This window comes from Oncorhynchus keta, chromosome 15 (genome assembly GCF_023373465.1).
Source record: "Oncorhynchus keta strain PuntledgeMale-10-30-2019 chromosome 15, Oket_V2, whole genome shotgun sequence".
Classification (NCBI taxonomy): Eukaryota; Metazoa; Chordata; class Actinopteri; order Salmoniformes; family Salmonidae; genus Oncorhynchus; species Oncorhynchus keta.
This window is the reverse complement of record NC_068435.1, coordinates 40,516,501-40,541,857: the sequence shown is the minus strand read 5'-3', so window position 1 is coordinate 40,541,857 and position 25,357 is coordinate 40,516,501. Positions and strand designations below refer to the sequence as shown.

Here is a 25,357-nt window from a genome sequence, read left to right as displayed (position 1 = left end):
GTGAATAAGTAGGTGTGTCCAAACATTTGACTGGTACTGTATGTATATACCAAAATATGTTTTCTGGAAGAAATTGTGCATTACTCTAAAAAAGTGCAAGGGTGCCAATATCTTTGGCCACGACCTGTAGGTTGCAGATCTACTGCACGATGCTCCAGTTTCATAAACCCCATAGGCCGATTTACAGCTTTACTGGCTTTATGAGCTTGTGAAACTACAGTCTGTGTGTGTGCGTGTGTGCATGTTTGGCTACTGAAGTTTGAACCATAATAAGGTGAGATGACAGTATGGACGCCTGTCTCCTGGGCTGCACTACTTCCTGTGCCTTTTTGTGTGTTTGTTTGGTTTGATTTAGACCAAGGCCTCTATTTTCAGCTGGCGTTTAAGGTGTCCGCATACATAGGTTCGTTTTGCTCCTCGCATAACTCGGCTAGGCGAAGCGAACGTATGTACTCGTATACTCCCTAAATACCTTTGCTTGAAAAACAAGAAAAAAGCGGCAATGTTACTGTCGTTTGTCCCACTTGACCCACCTTAGCAACAACATAGCCAAGCACTGAATTGAATTCATCTAAGATTAATAAAGAAATATGTCATTCATTTGGATGTTTTTGCCAAAGAGGTCTTAGTCATGCAGTTTTACACCGAACTAAGATGTTTGGTGCATTATTTCTCACGTTGAAAACATTTGCATAATAATGAGTCGATTCTTGTCGAATGACAACTAACGCTTCACTGAAGAATCCCCTCCATAGTTCCCACTTCTACGAAGAGTAGTACTGTAGACCAATCAATCACCGATGAATCACATAGACGTTGGTTACCGAACTTCGATTTGCCTCAAGAAAACAATGTTGTGTGCACAAACAGCCGGGGAAAAAACCCTGCCAAACACCATAACAAACAGAAATGTCACAAAAGCTTGTCATAATACGTGCACTAACTGTTTCGACTGGGAAGCATGCGACAGGCTTAAGGCGGCTCTGGTGTCAAAAGCACAATCTTTGACAGCGCTCTACTACCCTGGCGCCAGGGTTGGTAATTTACCTGTCTGATATCAGCTTGCTTGTGCTGAGGTGGGAGGGGTGGAAATATTTCAGGTGTGCCCTTAAAAACGTGTGCCAATGTGCCAATTACAAGCAGCTCTACTGGTGATGGTTACGAGTCACCAAAAGCTGGTTTTAGCGTTAATGCAACTGGTTAAGGTATCTGCCAGCGGCGGTGCACGGAAGCCTAATCAGTAGCCTATAACCAATGCTTTATTCAAATATCATAAGCAGTAAAACAGTCAACGCCCATTCCTGGTTTTTGTCCATGCGGCTTCTGTCAATCGTTTGGACTCATTATAGGACTATGTGCGACAGCCATTGAATGAAAGGTGTCAGTGACTATATAACGTCTGTTTAGGAACATAAAGTTAATACAATGGACTGCTTATTTTTGGACTTTTATCACTTTGTAAAAATTGCATTTTCCACTTTCATCTGTTGGACCGAACTGTCACACTACGGGAATCCCGATCGTTGTCCTTGGTGCTGAATCCACTTGTAGCCGAGGCTATTTCACTTGTTATGTTTTTGTGAGCAGTACAACAGTGACTAGACATTCCTCCTCTCTCTTTGTGGAGCTCCTGTGAAGAGTTTGGATGCATGTAAAAGCCTCCATAGTCCAAGTCGTCTTCTCTGTATTACACGCACACAGAGAGCAATAATGGGGCCTGTCACTGTATTTAAAGCCTATTTAAAACAACTTGTTGTTTCGCTTTCATTACAATTGGATTCGAATTATACACTGTCTTTTTAAGCATCATCAAAATCCTAGTGAATGTAATCTTGTTTATTGACTAAGTCGGGCATGTCAATGTCCAGACTGCATTCTAGAGTATGCCTAGCCCCTATATCAATGTGAAGGCTATAGTCTATGTCATGTCCAGACTGCATTCTAGAGTATGCCTAGCCCCTATATCAATGTGAAGGCTATAGTCTATGTCATGTCCAGACTGCATTCTAGAGTATGCCTAGCCCCTATATCAATGTGAAGGCTATAGTCTATGTCATGTCCAGACTGCAATCTAGAGTATGCCTAGCCCCTATATCAATGTGAAGGCTATAGTCTATGTCATGTCCAGACTGCAATCTAGAGTATGCCTAGCCCCTATATCAATGTGAAGGCTATAGTCTATGTCATGTCCAGACTGCATTCTAGAGTATGCCTAGCCCCTATATCAATGTGAAGGCTATAGTCTATGTCATGTCCAGACTGCATTCTAGAGTATGCCTAGCCCCTATATCAATGTGAAGGCTATAGTCTATGTCATGTCCAGACTGCATTCTAGAGTATGCCTAGCCCCTATATCAATGTGAAGGCTATAGTCTATGTCATGTCCAGACTGCATTCTAGAGTATGCCTAGCCCCTATATCAATGTGAAGGCTATAGTCTATGTCATGTCCAGACTGCATTCTAGAGTATGCCTAGCCCCTATATCAATGTGAAGGCTATAGTCTATGTCATGTCCAGACTGCATTCTAGAGTATGCCTAGCCCCTATATCAATGTGAAGGCTATAGTCTATGTCATGTCCAGACTGCATTCTAGAGTATGCCTAGCCCCTATATCAATGTGAAGGCTATAGTCTATGTCATGTCCAGACTGCAATCTAGAGTATGCCTAGCCCCTATATCAATGTGAAGGCTATAGTCTATGTCATGTCCAGACTGCAATCTAGAGTATGCCTAGCCCCTATATCAATGTGAAGGCTATAGTCTATGTCATGTCCAGACTGCAATCTAGAGTATGCCTAGCCCCTATATCAATGTGAAGGCTATAGTCTATGTCATGTCCAGACTGCATTCTAGAGTATGCCTAGCCCCCTATATCAATGTGAAGGCTATAGTCTATGTCATGTCCAGACTGCATTCTAGAGTATGCCTAGCCCCTATATCAATGTGAAGGCTATAGTCTATGTCATGTCCAGACTGCAATCTAGAGTATGCCTAGCCCCTATATCAATGTGAAGGCTATAGTCTATGTCATGTCCAGACTGCATTCTAGAGTATGCCTAGCCCCTATATCAATGTGAAGGCTATAGTCTATGTCATGTCCAGACTGCATTCTAGAGTATGCCTAGCCCCTATATCAATGTGAAGGCTATAGTCTATGTCATGTCCAGACTGCATTCTAGAGTATGCCAAGCCCCTAATATCAATGTGAAGGCTATAGTCTATGTTTAACAATCTATTTCCATACTAAAGCAATGCAATTAGAATAATGTGGACTTCAAACATGTTCAACATCGGACAAATATGGGGCTGTTTAATTAAAGAGCTAGGCTGTAACAGACTAATATTCGAATTTGAGTTGAGGACAACACAATACATAAACGTAAATACACAACTGGAAGCAACCACATATTTAGCAAAGGAGCACGTTCTGATTGGCCAGTGAGGGGTCAAGCCTTGCCACACCTACAACTTGTTTATTCATCAAAACCCAGGCCTTTTGCGACCACCACCAGCTACTGTGCCCATAATTCCAGTTCTGAATCAGAGAGGTACAGGGGCTGCCTTAAACGACATCATCTGCGCCCAGGGATTTGAACCAGCAACCTTTCGGTTACTGGCACAACACTCTTAACCACTAGCCTACCTGCATTTGCAATATTTGAGTTTAAATTTCTGTAGACCAGGGAGGTCCGCTAACTTCCTGTCTGTGAGATAGAGATGAGTCAACTCTATCTGAATAATGGTGACACCTCTGGGTCAAATCAGACACGTCATCAACAGTAAGGTCAGTTATTCAGAGTATCATAATAAAAACATCCTGTCAGTGGTTTACAGAGCTGGGGCCTGTTGCACAAAAGTAGAATGAAGACATCCGGGATAAATGACTAAGCTGAGCTCAATGAAGCCAAAACATGTGCGTCCAGGCTTAATTGGTTGCACAAAGACCAAGCCAGGATGAGCAGACACGGATTCATTAAGCCAGGTGAAACCAATCCTGGATAGGTGCGCGCTCACGGCTCACTCAAATAGACCCCGCCACAGATCACAGATTAACTGATTTACCATGGCAACTAGAGCCGCGTACTTTTCCCCGTCGGAAGCACAAATCCTCATGGAGGCATACGAGGAGGTAAAATATATAATTAAGAAGAAAGGCAACACCGCCACAGTGATAAAGCAAAGAGAAAAAGCGTGGCAAAGTATTGCAGACCGCCTGAATGCGTAAGTAGTGCACAATTACACACTCACCGCTCCGCTGAAACATCACAATTACAATTCAAATATTTAATTCACATCTCCAAAAACGCAGTTGTACTGTAATTATGAAACGGTTAAATTTTTAATTGAAATGCACTGCAGATATGAGTGAAATTGTGTAAAGTAAGTCCATCACACTGTATAAAGCTATGATAAATTATTATTAAAGCCTTACATTATTATTTAACGTTACTACGCTCAGTACGGTTTAATCTTAGCCGTTGTACTCTGCTTCTTATGTTGTCCACCGTTTTTGTGTTTCTCCTGCTTTCATTAATGTAAAGCTGCTTTGACAGAATGAAACAATTGTGAAAAGTGCTATATAAATAAAATTTAATTGAATAAATAGATGAGCTATAATAATAATCACTTTAATTTATATAGCGCCTTTCAAAGGACCCAAGGTCGGTTGCTCACTGCACTGCAAAAATGTCTTTCTTACTTAGTATTTTTGTCTTGTTTTCAGTAAAAAAAAAAATATCTAAAAACATCTTGAATATTTTCTTGAGCAAAATTACCTAGGAAAATAAGCAAAAAATCTGCCAGTGATGTGCATTGATTGGTGTAATATTCCTCATCTTATGATTTCAGATGGTCTGCAATGTTGACTGTGTGATCAGCAATGTTGTGGCAAAATGGCCTGGCTCAGTCCATGACTCCAGAATCTTTCGGGCCTCTGAAATCTATCAGTGCCTATCACAAGGTAAGCCACACAACCCCTATTTATAACCATCATGGCTGTGTCAAGAATATCACTGTGTTTATGAGGTAGTAATGATGAGATTTTGTGTTGACAGGTGAATTCTCTGGTGTGTTGCTGGGAGACAGGGGTATGGCTGCCAGCCTTTCTCCTGACACCTTTCACAGACCCCCAGGAAGCACAGCAGGCCTACAACCATGCCCATGCCAGGACCAGGGCCAGAGTTGAAATGACCTTTGGCCTCCTGAAGGCACGCTTTCACTGCCTTCACAAATTAAGGGTCAGCCCTGTTAGGGCATGTGATATTACTGTGGCTTGTGCTGTCCTCCACAATGTGGCCTGCCTGAGGAAGGAGAGGGCCCCAGAGTGCCACCAGCCATGGACTGGGACAATCCGGCAATCTTCCCTGATGACGACAGTGGTCGGCTGCTGAGGGACCAATATGTGTTGAATTATTTTAGTTAGTATGTGTGCTTTCAATTTTGGTTAAATATGTCCTGTGGTGGCAGAGGAATTTGGGTTTTTTTGGGTTCGTTTTTTACGAATTTGGCCTCTTATGATGTTTGTGCGGTATACTGTGTGTAATACAAGGCTGCAGGGAGGCTACTGCATCCATTCATTTGTCTGTTCAGTTGATGTGTATGGATTTGTCCTGCATTTATTTTAGTGTGCAGACATGCAGGGTGTGTTATATACAGACCTTTGAATGTGTATGTATCATTTTGTATAATATGCTTGGATTCTGTGCTTTCCATCTTGTAGAGTCACTGTGACTTCAGTTTCGAAAGGAGCTGATGGTTTACCTGCTTTGTTTTGTCCTTATTCAATAAAGGAACATAATGTTACACATTGTGTTTTTATATTCATATGGAATGTGTATTTGTTTATATGACAGAGTACTAGGGCCACACTGAAGAAAAAGGATAAAGTCATAAATTTATGAGGCTGGTTCTTTCTGCAGAAAAGCTACATATTGTTTTTACAGTTTTGATACTTATGACAATGTGATACTTAATATTCTGGCACATCAGCATGTCTTTGTTTATGAAACCATACTGAAGTACAATTTCACGAAATGCCCCGCATCTGTCATTTTAACAACTGTCCTCCTTTAAAACAACTGGTTACAATATTATGACTTGTCTTTTTTTCCCTCTGTGGCCCTAATATTCTATCATTTTATATATAGTCTATGGGAAACTGTAAATTATCTAATGATAGCAACATCTAAAAATCATTTTTTATCCAAAATCATTGAAATTAATGATCACAAACGTTTAAATAATGACAGTGGGTCTAGTTATATGTGATAACAATGTATAGTGAGCAGTGAAATAACTATTGGTTTCCATTTGTGGTGACTGCTGACTGACATTAGGATGAGATTAAATAGATCCTGGAATTTAGCCTGGTCTGGAGCAGGCTAGCTCCACAGAATAAATCTCCATGGTAATTTATACCATAACATATCCTCCTGCCCCTATCCATCTTTAGTGCAACCGGATTACGGATCAATTGAGCCAGGATCACCAAGATATCCTGGCTTAATCCCTTATCCTAGTTTTGTGCAACAGGCCCCAGGGCTGTGTATTAGCTACAGATTGTAACTGTGATATTTGAATGCTTCCTTAGCTAGTTGAAAGCCCCGGCAGCAATTTTTCAACTAACCTTTTCTTGGTGACACTTCCTTCCATTTCTATTAGGAAGAAACTTGTCCCATAACCTTCTGTGTCCTGTTGCAGATGGATCTCCAAAAACCAGAGAATATTCAGAAAAATAAAAAAATAACTTTTTGTATCGAGTGAGAAATCAAATCAAATCAAATTGTATTTGTCACATATACATGGTTAGCAGATGTTAATGCTAGTGTAGCGAAATGCTTGTGCTTCTAGTTCCGACAATGCAGTAATAACCAACAAGTAATCTAACTAACAATTCCAAAACTACTGTATTATACACAGTGTAAGGGGATAAAGAATATGTACATAACGATATATGAATGAGTGATGGTACAGAGCGGCATGGGCAAGATACAGTAGATGGTATTGAGTGCAGTATATACACATATGATATGAGTATGTAAACAAAGTGGCATAGTTAAAGTGGCGAGTGATACATGTATTACATAAAGATGCAGTAGATGATATAGAGTACAGTATATACATATGAGATTAATAATGTAGGGTATGTTAACATTATATTAGGAAGCATTGTTTGAAGTGACTAGAGATATATTTTACATAATTTCCCATCAATTCCCATTATTAAAGTGGCTGGAGTTGAGTCAGTGTGTTGGCAGCAGCCACTCAATGTTAGTGGTGGCTGTTTAACAGTCTGATGGCCTTGAGATAGAAGCTGTTTTTCAGTCTCTCGGTCCCAGCTTTGATGCACCTGTACTGACCTCGCCTTCTGGATGATAGCGGGGTGAACAGGCAGTGGCTCGGGTGGTTGTTGTCCTTGATGATCTTTATGGCCTTCCTGTGACATCGGGTGGTGTAGGTGTCCTGGAGGGCAGGTAGTTTGCCCCCGGTGATGCGTTGTGCAGACCTCACTACTCTCTGGAGAGCCTTACGGCTGTGGGCGGAGCAGTTGCCGTACCAGGCGGTGATACAGCCCGACAGGATGCTCTCGATTGTGCATCTGTAGAAGTTTGTGAATGCTTTTGGTGACAAGCCAAATTTCTTCAGCCTCCTGAGGTTGAAGAGGCGCTGCTGCGCCTTCTTCACAACGCTGTCTGTGTGGGTGGACCAATTCAGTTTGTCTGTGATGTGTACGCCGAGGAACTTAAAACTTACTACCCTCTCCACTACTGTTCCATCGATGTGGATAGGGGGGTGTTCCCTCTGCTGTTTCCACAATCATCTCCTTAGTTTTGTTGACGTTGAGTGTGAGGTTATTTTCCTGACACCACACTCCGAGGGCCCTCACCTCCTCCCTGTAGGCCGTCTCGTCGTTGTTGGTAATCAAGCCTACCACTGTTGTGTCGTCCGCAAACTTGATAATTGAGTTGGAGCGTGCGTGGCCACGCAGTTGTGGGTGAACAGGGAGTACAGGAGAGGGCCCAGAACACACCCTTGTTGGGGCCCCAGTGTTGAGGATCAGCGAGGTGGAGATGTTGTTGCCTACCCTCACCACCTGGGGGCAGCCCATCAGGAAGTCCAGTACCCAGTTGCACAGGGCGGGGTCGAGACCCAGGGTCTCAAGCTTGATGACGAGCTTGGAGGGCACTATGGTGTTAAATGCCGAGCTGTAGTCGATGAACAGCATTCTCACATAGGTATTCCCTCTTGTCCAGATGGGTTAGGGCAGTGTGCAGTGTGGTTGAGATTGCATCGTCTGTGGACCTATTTGGGCGGTAAGCAAATTGGAGTGGGTCTAGGGTGTCAGGTAGGGTGGAGGTGATATGGTCCTTGACTAGTCTCTCAAAGCACTTCATGATGACGTTTAGTAGTCGTTTAGCTCAGTTACCTTAGCTTTCTTGGGAACAGGAACAATGGTGGCCCTCTTGAAGCATGTGGGAACAACAGACTGGGATAGGGATTGATTGAATATGTCCGTAAACACACCAGCCAGCTGGTCTGCGCATGCTCTGAGGGCGCGGCTGGGGATGCCGTCTGGGCCTGCAGCCTTGCGAGGGTTGGCTGCAGTGAAGGAGAGTCCGCATGTTTTAGTTGCGGGCCGTGTCAGTGGCACTGTGTTGTCCTCAAAGCGGGCAAAAAAGTTATTTAGTCTGCCTGGGAGCAAGACATCCTGGTCCGTGACTGGGCTGGGTTTCTTTTTGTAATCCGTGATTGACTGTAGACCCTGCCACATACCTCTTGTGTCTGAGCCGTTGAATTGAGATTCTACTTTGTCTCTATACTGACGCTTAGCTTGTTTGATTGACTTGCGGAGGGAATATCTACACTGTTTGTATTCTGTCATGTTTCCGGTCATCTTGCCCTGATTAAAAGCAGTGGTTCGCGCTTTCAGTTTCACTCGAATACTGCCATCAATCCACGGTTTCTGGTTTGGGAATGTTTTAATCGTTGCTATGGGAACGACATCTTCAACGCACGTTCTAATGAACTCGCTCACCGAATCAGCGTATTCGTCAATGTTGTTGTCTGACGCAATACGAAACATATCCCAGTCCACGTGATGGAAGCAGTATTGGAGCGTGGAATCAGATTGGTCGGACCAGCGTTGAACTGCCTCGTGTCTCCGTAGGTAGATCTGTTTTGGTCGCACTGTGTGATGCGCTGTCATCTACTTCTACACGTGGCAGGGTGGCATAGAAACGACTAGTTCCTGCAAAGATGTTGGGAAATGCAAGATGTCTTGCAGCTAAGATGGCGAGGGAACTCCTCACTCTGTGCAAAAAGGGGATTTAATATCTTTCTGTATATTCTCTGTTTTTTTTGGAGTACCACCTGCAACTGGACACGGATGTTTATAAGAGACTAGTTTCTTACAAATCTACAACAATAAAAGTATAGCCAAAAAAAAGGTTAGGTACAATATTGCCATCAGGTGTAACAGCTGTATGGAAGCAATCACATATCACATTACTATGTGTAGCTCGGCTGTGTATCCATCTTAACTTATTTTATTTGGTTTATTTTCTATTCTATTTAACCTTTATTTAATTAGGCAAGTCAGTTAAGAACAAATTATTATTTACAATGATGACCTGTCACTGTCTGTGATTTAATTTGAATTCAAGCCACACTTAACCAGCATGGCTGCCACAGCATTCTGCAGCAATACACCATCCCATCTGGTTTACACTTAGTGGGACTATCATTTGTTTTTCAACAGGACAATGACCCAAAACACACCTCCAGGCTGTGTAAGGGTTATTTGACCAAGAAGGAGAGTGATGGAGTGCTGCATCAGATGACCTGGCCTCCACAAACACCCAACTTCAACCCAATTGAGATGGCTTGGGATGAGTTGGACCACAGAGTGAAGGAAAAGCAGCCAACAAGTGTTTAGCATATGTGGGAACTCCTTCAATACTTTGGAAAAGCATTCCAGGTGAAGCTGGTTGAGAGAATGCCAAGAGTGTGCAAAGCTGTCATCAAGGCAAAGGGTGGCTACTTTGAAGAATCTAAAATCGAAAATATTTTTTGGGTTACTACATGATTCCATGTGTTATTTCGTAGTTTTGATGTCTTCACAATTATTCTACATAGTAGAATAGAGTAGGTGTGTCCAAACTTTTGACCAGTACAGTATCTTTTTGTGATATTTTTATGACTCTTTATATTAAACATTTTTTGTTTTATAAACAAAGAGAAGATCCTTTTCTTTTTTCAATATAGCTCAAGATTTGTACTCTTTATTTATACATCATTTTTTGCTCATAATAATTTGGGATACGACTGTTTAGTTTGTGCACATGGTCACCTAAATAGCTGTTAATGCCACAAACACTCCTGCTGGAGGTAGGAGATGAGGTCTACACGCATCTCTAATCTGGAAGAAAGCTATGTGATGATGAATATCGCCACAGCACCTTCAATGGTCACCTGCTCTTCACTATGTAAGAGGATTGTTCAAATCTTGTGGTGCGTTATGTTGTGTTTGTCATGTAAACACCACGCTGTAGCTACAAAATGTGTTGAATAAAAGCAGATTCTTTTTCAATCCTGTGATGAAATTACATACAGTGGGGCAAAAAAGTACTTAGTCAGCCACCAATTGTGCAAGTTCTACCACTTAAAAAGATGAGAGAGGCCTGTAATTTTCATCATAGGTACACTTCAACTATGAAGTGAGAAAAGAAAATCCAGAAATCACATTGTAGAATTTTTAATGAATTTATTTGCAAATTATGGTGGAAAATAAGTGAGGGGGAATAGGTTCTGAGGGGGAATAGGTTCTGTCGTGCTCTCTTTACTGTCTTGATGTGCTTGGACCATGTTAGTTTGTTGGTGATGTGGACACCAAGGAACTTGTAGCTCTCAGCCTGCTAAACTACAGCCCCGTCGATGAGAATGGGGTAGTTCTCGGCCCTCCTATCATGTCATGCACGTGTTCTCTCTCTCTCTCTCTCTCAAACACACACACACACACTTGTGCACACACGAGCGCTGATACTTTTAATGTGGACCAGAGCTAGACCAATGCTACTAGCTATGGCCTGGTCCAGAGCTAGTGCAGACCAGAGCTAGAGCAGACCAGAGCTAGCTAAGCCCTGGACCAGAGCTGGAGAAGAGCGAACTAGCTACACCCTGGACCAGAGCTAGTTAGTGCAGACCAGAGCTAGTGTAGACCAAAAATAGCTAGACACTAGCTATGCCCAGGACCAGAACTTGCCCATAGCTAGTGAAATATTCATAGTGAAGTAGTGGTAGTGATGGCAGTTGTAATGGTAGTATTGGCAATGGTAGTAATAGGGTTGTCATGGGCTAGGTCTTGGGGTGGTTTGTAGGTGTGGAGTTTCTGTAAGGTACTGTAATTTTAAGCTCTCAAAATGTTTTTAGTTTGAACATTCTGAAGGTTTTGTGGCAGGGATTGCAGTTTAGAATGTTGAAGCCTGCGTTCCGCCATTGAAATGGATGGGGATACAACAAGCGTTATAGTTTATGAAGTATGAATGGTGGCCAATAGCTCTGTTGATGCCATCTACGTTCAGTCAGTCTGCACATGTCAATGTTGTAGTGGTGTTTGTAGCTGAAATGGACCAAGAGCAGTGGTGAATCCAACATTTGACCTTAGAAGTCTATTGAGTTTTTATGCCAATTGCCCTTACAGAATAAACGTGATACGTGCAGATATGAAGCCAAACAAAGTTCAAACTGGTTCACCACGATTACTTTCATCTGATTTGGTCCAATGACAACCATGTGACACAAAAAGCAGAACAAAGAATGCCAATAAGCGTATTCCCAAGACACAATTAAATATAATCTGCCTTTTGGCTGAGGAGTTTGTTTTCTAATCATTAGGTATGGAAGTATATGAATGATTTAATCCTATTTTTCACCACAAAGGTCAAGTAGAAATGTTTCCGATCAACAAAGTTAAAGAGACATGTGCCCTCTTAGCAAAAACTCATATCATGATATACAGTATGAACAAGCCCCATCTGAATGAAATTTGCCTCGTGTGCATGGATGGCGGAAACGTGCACGTTTCTGGTTGAAGGTATCAGTGCTCACGTGTGCAGAAATGTGTGTGTGTATATCAGACGAGAACGTATGATAAAACAAGACTGCCACAGGTTTTTACAGGGTCTCAATGGAGGCCTTTATTCCCATTAAACAAAGAAGTCATGAACAGCAGTTAGTTTGGAAAATAATTACATTCAAAATGTGCCACTTACCAAAAATACAGCTAAACTTTTAAAATCGCAGTTCATATAATAGTTCTAGGTTTGTAAAATTCCAGTAACTTTCCCCAAACTCCCAGGCTTTCCAACAATCCTGGTTTGAATGTTCCCGTAATCAGGAGGAAATTGCTGAATATCCGGAGAATCCTCCCAACAGGGATTTCTGAAAAAACTGGGAATTTTAGGAAAGTTACTGGAATTTCTCAATCCTAAACAGTTCATATGATTTTGGTGGAATGGGTCTTAAATAAACATGTTTGTTTCCTCAAGTTTCTAAATGGTCACCATAAAGTCGTACTTTAATTACTATCAGAGATCTGTACAACATACTTCCTGTCCATCAGTCCCCTGTCCATACACACACATTCACACATTGTTTACATATATTTATTAAATGTTGCTTGCCTTATTATAATACATTTACAACCAGTCCAAAGATACACATCTCAGTACCATTTCTGTGTTTTTAAGTTAACTGACTGATAGGAGAGGACTTGTTCTAAAAACCAGAGAAGCAGAGTAGTTTTGGTATGAATGGCTGAAGTAAAACCATGAGTCAGTCGGAGCATCCCAAATGGCACCCTAGTCCCTATATAGTGCACTACCTTTGAGTAGTGTAAAACGGACTGCTTCCAGTATCTCCAGAGAGAGAGAGAGAGAGAGAGAGAGAGAGAGAGAGAGAAAATAAGTGTGTATATTAGAGGATATGGGTCATTTCTGATGCGTGCTGGGGCCTTTACACAAATGCACGCACACACAGGGCTGTATTAGGAGGTAAGAGTCTACCATATAGCTCATTACATGACATACAGGTACATACGGGCTGCGTATCTAATGGCACTCTATACCCTTATATAGTGCACTACTTTTGATGATGCACTAGATAGAGAGTAGAGTACCATTTGGGACGCAGACACACTCTCCCAGCTCTGTACTTTAGAAACAGCAGAGGGAGACAAAGCCACTTTATTTACAGACATTCATTGATTCGCTAGTTGAGCCCACAGAGAGAAGAGGTGCCTGAACGAACAGGATATAGAAAATAAAGGTAAAGTATTTCCCCCTATATAGCTCAGCATTTTCATTTTTGACCAAGGCCCATAGGGCTCTGTTCAGAAGTCGTTTTGGGACGCCGACATTGTGTTGGTAGAGGAGCTGAAGGTGTCCCAGCAGACAGAGAGACCAAGCAAGATACAGACAGACCTCTCTATACAGTCTGGTCTGTATGTCCTTAACAGGTAAATATACTGTACAGTGTAGGCTAAATACTGTTTAGTGCAGCCAGAATAGTGGACAGATAGACCCTCCCCCTGCAATACTGACACCACTGTTGGGAAGACTGAGGTTACTGAGGCCTGCCTGACAGACCCACCTTTCCTGAACATATCAAGGTTGTTACTCCACCCTAACCATTATATAGTGTCTGTCCTCTCTTCAATGCTCCATCCGGACAGTAGCCTCCTTCCGACCAGTCTATCCAGGCGAGAGGCTAACTCAGGTACTGGCCATGGAAATCCAGTGTATGGACAGAAAGTGGATTTTTGTCTTTGGCAGTAAGTCCCTCAAATCCAGCCATGGTGAGAAGAGGAGGGGGGGAGCACACATGTTTGCAGCCAAGTGCAAAGAGTCTCAACTTGGTTGGTTTATTGGTCGTGGATAATAAGTCCACCTTTGTTTTTTACCATGTATCCATACAGGTCTGGTCTGTGGGGGATGGAATCTGAGGTGTGCTGTGAATGACCACGGGTTAGAGGAAGATGAGGCTTGGGATTGGTCTTGTTGGGCTGGGTTGAGAGCTCTGTATGGTCATGGTGGTGGTGTTGTTCAGAGAGTAGGCCGGGGTTGTATTCATTACCATAGACCGTAACAAACACTGATCCTGGGTCAGTTTGGCATTCTCCCCACCAATGGTTAAGGTTAGGATTGGGCGAGCGTAAGCTGGTACTAGATCTGTACACGGGGAAAAGTCTCTCCTCTGGTTTCTACCTAAAGATACCCTCGTACTCCAGCAGGATGAGCTCCACTATCTGGTTCTGATAGACCATGTGGACTGCCATGTTCCAGGTCTCTGTCTCGGGTCTGAGCAGGGTGGGGCCAAACACTATGGCTACGCTCTGGGTCGTCATACGGTTCTCCTCGCCATGGTCAATCACCCTGCAGACAGACAGAGAGAGATCAAGTTGTTCTTTTCTTGAAGCTTTATTTAACCAGCCAGTTAAAATAAACACAACTTCTTCTTCACATTGACGGCCTGGCAAGAGGCGATGAAAGTAAGTAAAAGCACAGTATGTGTGTGAGTGAGTGAGTGAGTGAGTGAGTGAGTGAGTGAGTGAGAGAGAGAGTGAGAGAGTGAGAGAGTGAGAGAGTGAGAGAGTGAGTGAGATGCGGGGTTATTAGAGCCAAAGCTGTAACATTATATAATTGTACAGAACATTTATATTTCTAGAAAACCTAGGAATTTTGCAACCCTACTCCTGTTAGCCAGTGGATCAACATGAATAAGGCTAACACAATCAGATCACATTGTAATTTAGTTCACTGTTGAAGTGTGACTTACTTCCTGAGGTGTTTGAAGAGGGCCTGCATGGTGTCCTGATTGGGTTTGGGCAACTGTTTGACCAGCTCCTTGATAGACTGGACACGCTGCATGTAGTCTGGGATCTCTGTTTAACAGGAAGTCAGGACAAACGTTACAGAAGAAAATGGTCTCAGACACAGTAAAAACAACACTATGAAGCCTTTCATGAACTAACACTCACATTTCACTTGTCCCCCTAATATACTGAACAAAAATATAAATGCAACACGTAAAGTTTAATTCCCATGTTTCATGAGCTGAAATAAAATAACCCAGAAATGTTCCATATGCACACAAATTTATTTGCTGTTTATTCACTGTTCATGAACATTTCTCCATTGCCAAGATAATGCAGCCACCTTACAGGTTTGGCAAATCAAGCAGGTGATTAAACGGCATGATCATTACACAGGTGCACCTTGTGCTGGGACAATAAAAGGCCACTCTAAAATGTGCCGTTTTGTCACACAACACAATGCCACAGATGTCTCAAGTTTTGAGGGTGCGTGCAATTGGCATGTTGACTGCAGGAATGTCCACCAGAGCTACTGCCAGAGAATTGAATGTTCATTTCTCTACGTCCAACTGGCCACACATCCGCAGACCACGTGTAATCACGCCAACCCAGGACCTCCACATCCGGCTTCCTCCCCTGCGGGATCGTCTGAGAACAGTCAGCCGGACAGCTGATGAAACTGTGGGTTTGCACAACCAAATAATTTCAGGACAAACTGTCAGAAACACTCCCCTGGGAAGCTCATCTGTGTGTTCGTCGTCCTCAGCAGGGTTTTGACCTGACTGCAGATCGGCGTCGTTCGGTTGGCAAATGTTCACCTTCGACTATACCGGGCAGATGGTAGACAGTGTGCGCGGCGTCGATGTCACCGTTGTCAACAGAGTGACTCATGGTGGCCGTGGGGTTATGGTATGGGCTGGCAAAAGCTATGGACAATGATCACATTTGAATTTGATTGATGGCTATTTGAATGCACAGAGACGAGATCCTGAGGCCCATTGCCCTGCCATTCATCCGCCGCCATCACCTCATGTTTCAGAAAGACAAAGCACGACCCCATTCCGGATGGGACTGTCTTTCTGTACCAGTCCTTCCATGGCCTGCTTACTCACCAGACGTGTCACCCATTAAGCATGTTTGGGATGCTCTGGATCAACGTGTACGACAGCGTGTTCCAGCAGTATCCAGCAACTTCGCACGGCCATTGAAGAGGAGTGGGACAAGATTCCACCGACCACAATCAACAGCCTGATCAACTCTATGCGAAGAAGATGTGTCGCACTACTTGAGGCAAATGGTCCCACCTAGCTATCTTAAGACGAATGCAGTTGCTCTGGGTCTGCGTACCCACAACCATATTAATATGATATCTGAGTGAGACTGACTAACGAAATCAAATGGGGGCCCCCCAACCGGTGATTTGACCATGATAACAATTTTTTATTTTTTATTTTTATTTCACCTTTATTTAACCAGGTAGGCTAGTTGAGAACAAGTTCTCATTTGCAACTGCGACCTGGCCAAGATAAAGCATAGCAGTGTGAACAGACAACACAGAGTTACACATGGAGTAAACAATTAGCAAGTCAATAACACAGTAGAAAAAAAATGGGCAGTCTATATACAATGTGTGCAAAAGGCATGAGGAGGTAGGCGAATAATACAATTTTGCAGATTAACACTGGAGTGATAAATGATCAGATGGGCATGTACAGGTAGAGATATTGGTGTGCAAAAGAGCAGAAAAGTAAATAAATAAAAACAGTATAAAAACAGTATGGGAATGAGGTAGGTGAAAAAGGGTGAGCTATTTACCTATAGACTATGTACAGCTGCAGCGATCGGTTAGCTGCTCGGATAGCTGATGTTTGAAGTTGGTGAGGGAGATAAAAGTCTCCAACTTCAGCGATTTTTGCAATTCGTTCCAGTCACAGGCAGCAGAGTACTGGAACGAAAGGCGGCCAAATGAGGTGTTGGCTTTAGGGATGATCAGTGAGATACACCTGCTGGAGCGCGTGCTACGGATGGGTGTTGCCATCGTGACCAGTGAACTGAGATAAGGCGGAGCTTTACCTAGCATGGACTTGTAGATGACCTGGAGCCAGTGGGTCTGGCGACGAATATGTAGTGAGGGCCAGCCGACTAGAGCATACAAGTCGCAGTGGTGGGTGGTATAAGGTGATTTAGTGACAAAACGGATGGCACTGTGATAGACTGCATCCAGTTTGCTGAGTAGAGTGTTGGAAGCCATTTTGTAGATGACATCGCCGAAGTCGAGGATCGGTAGGATAGTCAGTTTTACTAGGGTAAGCTTGGCAGCGTGAGTGAAGGAGGCTTTGTTGCGGAATAGAAAGCCGACTCTGGATTTGATTTTTGATTGGAGATGTTTGATGTGAGTCTGGAAGGAGAGTTTGCAGTCTAGCCAGACACCTAGGTACTTATAGATGTCCACATATTCAAGGTTGGAACCATCCAGGGTGGTGATGCTAGTCGGGCATGCGGGTGCAGGCAGCGATCGGTTGAAAAGCATGCATTTGGTTTTACTCGCGTTTAAGAGCAGTTGGAGGCCACGGAAGGAGTGCTGTATGGCATTGAAGCTCGTTTGGAGGTTTGATAGCACAGTGTCCAATGACGGGCCGAAAGTATATAGAATGGTGTCGTCTGCGTAGAGGTGGATCAGGGAATCGCCCGCAGCAAGAGCAACATCATTGATATATACAGAGAAAAGAGTCGGCCCGAGAATTGAACCCTGTGGCACCCCCATAGAGACTGCCAGAGGACCGGACAGCATGCCCTCTGATTTGACACACTGAACTCTGTCTGCAAAGTAATTGGTGAACCAGGCAAGGCAGTCATCCGAAAAACCGAGGCTGTTGAGTCTGCCGATAAGAATTTGGTGATTGACAGAGTCGAAAGCCTTGGCGAGGTCGATGAAGACGGCTGCAATCTTAGATAGCTTGGACCTAAACTAACTTAGCAATCCAAAAAATGCTAGCTGACATGGTCAAATTGACTGACTATCAGTGACTGACATAACAAGAGATGCACAAACACATTTCTAAATTGCACTTTGTGTGTGGGTGGGGGGGGTTGATCCGAGGGCCTTCAAAAGGGCATCAGTTGCCCACCCATGATCTAATAACTCAATGACATGTATGCCATGTATTTACAGTAGTCACAACCTTCATCAACATTAAGTAATAGCACACTTGTAATGTCACTAATGATGATAAATGAAGAACATTTTCAATGAATGGAACAGTGTACTCACTGATGGCATTGACAAAGTCATGGAATAAGTTGTAAGTGAAGAGCGGTTCAGGTAGCTCTCTGAAGAACATCTTCAACGCTCCCGTAGTCACGTGGATATCTTCCCATTTTCCCTCCTCAAGGTCCACCTTCTCATCTACACACACACACGGTTATTCAGTGTACTACGTAGTGTGTACGCTATAGGTACAAGTATACATGCTTGCAGTTAGAGTTGAACAATTGTGGTAACTTTCCTAAAATCTCCAGAAGTCCTGGTTGGAGGGAATAAGCAGGAAATCCTGAATACTCTAACCGGGACTTCTGGAAAACCAGGAGATTTTGTGGTATTTTGCAAGCCTAGTTGCAGTATACACACACAGAGACAGAGAGAGACAGAGAGAGACAGAGAGAGACAGAGAGAGACAGAGAGAGACAGAGAGAGACAGAGAGACAGAGAGAGACAGAGAGAGACAGAGAGACAGAGAGAGACAGAGAGACAGAGAGAGACAGAGAGACAGAGAGAGAGACTAGAGATTGACAGAAAGAGAGAGAGAGAGGAGCACCTACCATGATTGACAGTAAAGAGAGGGGACAGGAGCACCTACCATGATTGACAGTGAAGAGAGGGGACAGGAGCACCTACCACGATTGACAGTGAAGAGAGGGGACAGGAGCACCTACCATGATTGACAGTGAAGAGAGGGGACAGGAGCACCTACCATGATTGACAGTGAAGAGAGGGGACAGGAGCACCTACCATGATTGACAGCGAAGCGTAGTTTCTGGATGACAGCCAGGTTCCCACTCACTCTGTACAGCCCGTCCACATTCAGAGCTACAGACAGAGAAACACAGCACCATCATCACACAAACGTTGGCAGTAGCCCAATTGTTTGCATTGTTTTAACTTTCCTTCATGGATATTTCTTCTTCCTGCTAATATCATCACAGCATCAGAATGAGAGACAACCGACAGACAGACACAGGAGCACACGGTAACACTGTCTCCGACCCCTGGCATCATAACACGCTGTTATCATAACCATGTCATTATCTGTCATAACAGCTGACGTAACCTGTCGTAATATGGTCATAGCACTGTCATGACACATGTATATACATACACCTGTTGTGACCTAAATAAGAGCCTCAAAACACACATTTATTCAAATGCGTTTCTTCCCTGTCAAGAGGTTTCCTTTCGTTCGAAAGTTTGTTTGTTAAAATCCTTTGTTGTTGTAATGAAATCTTTAGTCATTTTTTCCCATCATATTTTAAAGAACTTGAAGAAAACACACTTTATGACACTGTTCTGAAGCATTATGACATCATAATCATACAAGCCAGATAGGCCCTTATGTCAGTTATGAGTCATAAAGAAGGTGTCTTTATCCTGCTCCTGAAATCTGATCTTTCATTCAACCTGGTCATCAGCAACACAGCATTGGGACAGCTACATGTCTGACTTCAATGTGTGTGCAATTACAATGGTCATTTAATATGGACAATTTCAGAAAATGTTACGTAACAGAAAAGTACTATTGACAAGTAGGCTATAGAGTAACGGAATGCTGGAAGGTTTTGTGTGTTCTGACACTCACGTAGGTGTGTCATGGCAGTGTTATGACCATATTATGACAGGTTATGACATATTATGAGAACGTTAGGTGTAAAGTGTTTCCAAGCACACATACCATTGTTTTCCATGTGGTCGATGCACATCGTGAGGAAACTTGGCACGGATGCGTTCTCTCTCTGACAGAGGTCACTCAGACTGCAGCCAAACACCTGGTCTGAGACACACAGACAGGGAAAGGTTTATTATTATAGAGGTCCAAAGTACTTTGCTACTGGAAAACAACTTCTATCTTTAACACAACAAGTCAATGGCATGGATTTAGTTTGCCAAAATGGAGTCCTAATTGTGCATGTGTGGTAAAGTTCTCTGTTTAGAAATAGAATCACTAGAATGGACATCATGTCAGCTACACTGAGTGTATCAGGGTTGGGGTCAATTTGAAATTCCTGAATTTAATTAAATTCGACCCACAAATTTTTATTTTAATTGGTTACACCCCACAGGAAGCAGAATTTGAATCAAATTAAAATAAGTAGAATTTAATTAAAACCAATTCAAATCAATTTAACTTAGACATATGACACTCATTCTTTATACAAAGATTTTGCCAAATGCACCTGCCACCTCTTAAGAAAACAGATACCCTTTGCAAATATTAGTTTGATTCTAATTTAATGATGTCAAACCATATTTTGTTCGTATTTTTGTCATTAGATGTTAGGTTGTTACCTTACATTCTGGAGGGTTTGATAATGCATTCTGGGAAATATATACATCTAAGTGAATAATTAATTATTATAGACAACCTACAAAATTATCTTAAAATATTTCCAGACCACTGTAATTATTTAAAACTTTAAAATAATTAATTAAATTCTACTTTCTTTAATTCAAATTAAATTAGCATTCTGCTTCCTGTGGGGCGTGGCCAATTAAAATTAAAGAATTCAAATTGAAAGACCAATTTTCAACTCAACTCAGAATTGACCCCAACCCTGTCAACCCTGTCAACTTGCTTTGGTCTGAGAGGCTATTCCCATTCTAGCATTTCTATTTATATGGTTCAGTGCTGTCTCTCTGTAATACCTTTGATGTAGCCCTTGTCTCTGACGGCTTGCAGAGTGGGTCTGCGTGTGAGGAACTTCATAAGTTTGTGTCTGGTCTTCTTGTCATCTGATGTGTCCATACTGGTAGAACTCTTCATGGCTACAGACCAATGAGAATAGAAGTTCAGGTGACACATTTACTGCTAACTCTAGAAACACTGACAGGTTTCATGGCTATAGACTAATAACAATGGGATTTGACCATATTATTAACAACTTAACAAAATAAATGATCATCAACTCTTCTGTAGAGAAATAGCAATGGGAGATGACTTAACACACTGACACGCATGATGATCAACAATAACATCATTGGTAGACAAAGATTAACGATCTCAAACATATATGTGGGTTTGGGTTAGGGTAACAGACAGAGAGGTTGCACGAACCTCTGCTCTTAGAGTCTCTGTGATCTTTCTCTTTGTCTTGTTTCTCAGCTCCAGGAGACTCTGGCATGTCCTCCTCTATGGCCTCATCTGACTCCCAGGCCTACAGTGTGGTAGGTAACACACAAACAGGGAAGCAAGAAGGGGACAGTCAGAAACAGGTAGGATACCTTTGGGCTGGCAATAGCATCAAGGCCCAATGACTAAACATGCCAACTCCGCCACTTAGTGGATATAAGGCGGTGGCCCGTTCCTGTAGGTTCATGCTCTACAACATCCGCAGAGTACGACCCTGCCTCACACAGGAAGCGGCGCAGGTCCTAATCCAGGCACTTGTCATCTCCCGTCTGGATTACTGCAACTCGCTGTTGGCTGGGCTCCCTGCCTGTGCCATTAAACCCCTACAACTCATCCAGAAACGCCGCAGCCCGTCTGGTGTTCAACCTTCCCAAGTTCTCTCACGTCACCCCGCTCCTCCGCTCTCTCCACTGGCTTCCAGTTGAAGCTCGCATCTGCTACAAGACCATGGTGCTTGCCTACGGAGCTGTGAGGGGAACGGCACCTCAGTACCTCCAGGCTCTGATCAGGCCCTACACCCAAACAAGGCACTGCGTTCATCCACCTCTGGCCTGCTCGCCTCCCTACCACTGAGGAAGTACAGTTCCCGCTCAGCCCAGTCAAAACTGTTAGCTGCTCTGGCCCCCAATGGTGGAACAAACTCCCTCACGACGCCAGGAAAGCGGAGTCAATCACCACCTTCCGGAGACACCTGAAACCCCACCTCTTTAAGGAATACCTAGGATAGGATAAAGTAATCCTTCTCACCCCCCTTAAAATATTTAGATGCACTATTGTAAAGTGGCTGTTCCACTGGATGTCATAAGGTGTCTGCACCAATTTGTAAGTCGCTCTGGATAAGAGCGTCTGCTAAATGACTTAAATGTAAATGTAAATATATGTGGAACTGAATCAAGAATTTCAAGATCATTTCAATTTCAAGGTGACAAACATTATGATGAATCAGATTTGTGTCGCGTGTGTGTGTTTGTGTAGACTCACGTGTGTGCTGATGGTGTCCGTCAGTGCTCTGTACCAGTCATTGATGAAACTGTCATTCTCTGACTGGATCAGCAGCTCTGTGCCCCGACGGGTTTTCAGCTGCATGAGGAGACAAATACGTTTTTGAACAGTAAGACCAAGACTCCAACATGAAACAATCCTCCCTGTCATCATTCATGTTCTATACACGTAGTGCTACCATTGTCTGAGACACTGCTATAGCCTAAAGAAAATTGCCCCAAGGGGACATATTCAAGCCGGTTTTATTAATGTATTGTTTATTTATGGAACCTTTATTTAACGAGGCAAATCAGTTAAGAGCAAATTCTTATTTACAGTGACGGCCTACCGGGGAACAGTGGGTTAACTGCCTTGTTCAGGGGCAGTCAAACCCAGTTTGAGTTTTGTGTAGGAGCTCACTCACCTCTATAACATGCTTCTTGCTGGACTTGTCTTTGGAAGCCCACTCTATAGATCCTCCTCTCAGGTCCACAGTAAACTCTGGCTTGGACTGGATGCCTCCAAACTACAGGGAGAAATAAGTACACTACATGACCAAAAGTATGTGGACAAATAGTATGCTCGTCAAACATCTCATTCCAAAATCATTGGCATTAATATGGAATTGGTCCCCACTTTGCTGCTATACCAGCCTCCACTCTTCTGGGAAAGCTTTTCACTAGATGTTGGAATATTGCTGCGGGGACTTGCTTCCATTCAGCCACAAGAGCATTGATGTTGGGCGATTAGGCCTGTAGGCCTGGCTCACAGTCGGCGTTCCAATTCAGGTCAGGGCTCTGTGCAGGCCAGTCAAGTTCTTCCACACCGATCTCGACAAACCATTTTTGTATGGACCTCGCTTTGTGCACGGGGGCATTCTCATGCTGAAACAGGAAAGGGCCTTCCCCAAACTGTTGCCAAAGTTGGAGGCACAGAATCTTCTGGAATGTCATTGTATGCTGTAGCGTTAAGATTGAACTTCACTGGAACTAAGGGGCCTAGCCAGAAACTAAGAAAAACAGTCCCAGATCATTATTCCTCCTCCACCAAACTGAAGAGTTGGCACTATGCATTCGGGAAGATAGCGTTCTTCTGGCATCCGCCACACCCAGATTCATCCGTCGGACTACCAGATGGTGGCAAGCTTTACACCACTCCAGCACATGCTCGGCATTGCGCATGGTGATCTTAGGCTTGTGTGTGGCTGCTCGGCCATGGAAATCCATTTCATAAAGCTTCTGACGAACAGTTCTTGTGCTGACGTTGCTTCCAGAGGCAGTTTGGAACTCGGTAGTGAGCGTTGCAGAGGACAAATAATTGTTACGAGCTACGCGTTTCAGCACTCGGGGGTCCCGTTCTGTGAGCTTGTGTGGCCTACCACTTCACGGCTGAGCCGTTGATGCTCCTAGACGTTTCAACTTCACAATAACAGCACTTACAGTTGACCTGGGCAGCTCTAGCAGGGCAGACATTTTATGAACTGACTTGTTGGAAAGGGGGCATCCTATGACACAACGCTGTTGTCCTATGACACAACGTGCAACGTTGAAAGTCACGGAGCTCCTCTGTTAGGCCATTTTACTGCCAATGGTTGTCTATGGAGATGGCATGGCTGTGTTGCAAAATGTTATACAACTGTCAGCAAGGGTGTCCACATACTTTTGTATATACAGTGAAGAAACACACACGACACCACAATGTGGTGTCAATGGAGCTTGTCAATCCCACTGTCAATCCAGTGTTTTTGGTGAGATATTACTGAGATAATGTTGCGTCTAAGTTAGAGTTTGTCATCTACTACTAAACAACAGGTGCATCATTGAGATTATATATATATATATATACACACAGTCATTAAAACTAGTTTTTCAACCACTCCTCAAATGTCTTGTTAACAAACTACAGTTTTGGCAAGTCAGTTATCTACTTTGTGCATGACACAATACATTTTTCCAACAATTGTTGATTATTTCACTTTTAACTCACTGTATCACAATTCCAGTGGGTCAGACATTTACATACACTATGCTGACTGACAAAAATCGTAAAAATGTCCTCTGGTGACTTTAAACAGTTGATGACCATCGTTATGTTTGGAGGAAAAAAGGGGAGGCTTGCAAACCGAAGAACACCATCCCAACTGTGAAGCATGGGGGTGGCAGCATCATGTTGTGGGGGTGCTTTGCTGCAGGAGGGACTGGTGCACTTCACAAAATAATCATCATCATCATCATCATCATGAAGATCAAAAATTACGTAGATATATTGAAGCAACATCTCAAGACATCAGTCAGGAAGTTAAAGCTTGGTCGTAAATGGGTCTTCCAAATGGACAATGACCCCAAGCATACTTCCAAAGTTGTGGCAAAATGTGTTAAGGACAACAAAGTCAAGGTATTGGAGTGGCCATCACAAAGCCCTGACCTCAATCCTATAATACATTTGTGGGCAGAACTGAAAAAGCGTTTGCGAGCAAGGAGGCCTACAAACCTGACTCAGTTACACCAGCTCTGGCAGGAGGAATGAGCCAAAATGTACTTATTGTGGGAAGCTTGTGGAAGGCTACCCAAAACGTTTGACCCAAGTTAAACAATTTAAAGGCAATGCTACCAAATACTAATTGAGTGTATGTAAACTTCTGACCCACTGGGAATGTGATTAAATAAATAAAAGCTGAAATAAAAAAATGCTCACTACTATTATTCTGACATTTCACATTCTTAAAATAAAGTGGTGATCCTAACTGACCTAGACAGGGAATTTTGACTAGGATTAAATGTCAGGAATTGTGAAAAACTGAGTTTAAATGTAGTTGGCTAAGCTGTATGTAAACTTCCGACTATATGTACACATATGTACAGTACCAGTCAAAAGTTTGGACACACCTACTCATTCAAGGGTTCTTCTTTAATTTGACTACTTTCTACATTGTAGAATAATAGTGAGGACATAACAACTATGAAATAACACATATGGAATCATGTAGCAACCAAAGAAGTGGTAAACGAATCAAAATATAATTATTTTCATGTCTTCACTATTGTTCCACAATATAGAAAATAGTACAAATAAAGAAAAACCCTGGAATGAGTTGGTGTCCAAAC

The 25,357-nt window shown here is 43.0% G+C and overlaps 1 protein-coding gene and 1 pseudogene across 5 annotated transcripts in view; one reads left to right on the top strand and one right to left on the bottom strand.

The window, feature by feature from the left end:
* The window catches only part of LOC118394931 (zinc finger E-box-binding homeobox 1-like), a 209,441-nt pseudogene that overhangs the window by 22,746 nt on the left and 161,338 nt on the right, over nt 1-25,357 (top strand).
* Nucleotides 12,167-25,357, bottom strand: part of LOC118394930 (rho GTPase-activating protein 12-like) — a 232,701-nt gene continuing 219,510 nt past the window's right edge. For all 5 annotated transcript variants that reach the window (XM_052464088.1, XM_052464086.1, XM_052464087.1 and 2 more), the window contains 9 exons: nt 22,678-22,779; nt 22,254-22,352; nt 21,198-21,297; nt 20,789-20,908; nt 19,818-19,916; nt 18,881-18,958; nt 18,143-18,277; nt 14,835-14,940; nt 12,167-14,431 (listed from right to left, as the gene is read on the bottom strand). In XM_052464088.1, coding sequence (XP_052320048.1) covers nt 14,260-14,431; nt 14,835-14,940; nt 18,143-18,277; nt 18,881-18,958; nt 19,818-19,916; nt 20,789-20,908; nt 21,198-21,297; nt 22,254-22,352; nt 22,678-22,779 — 1,011 coding nt within the window. In that variant the 3' untranslated portion in view covers nt 12,167-14,259. The remainder of the gene's footprint in view (nt 14,432-14,834; nt 14,941-18,142; nt 18,278-18,880; nt 18,959-19,817; nt 19,917-20,788; nt 20,909-21,197; nt 21,298-22,253; nt 22,353-22,677; nt 22,780-25,357) is intronic.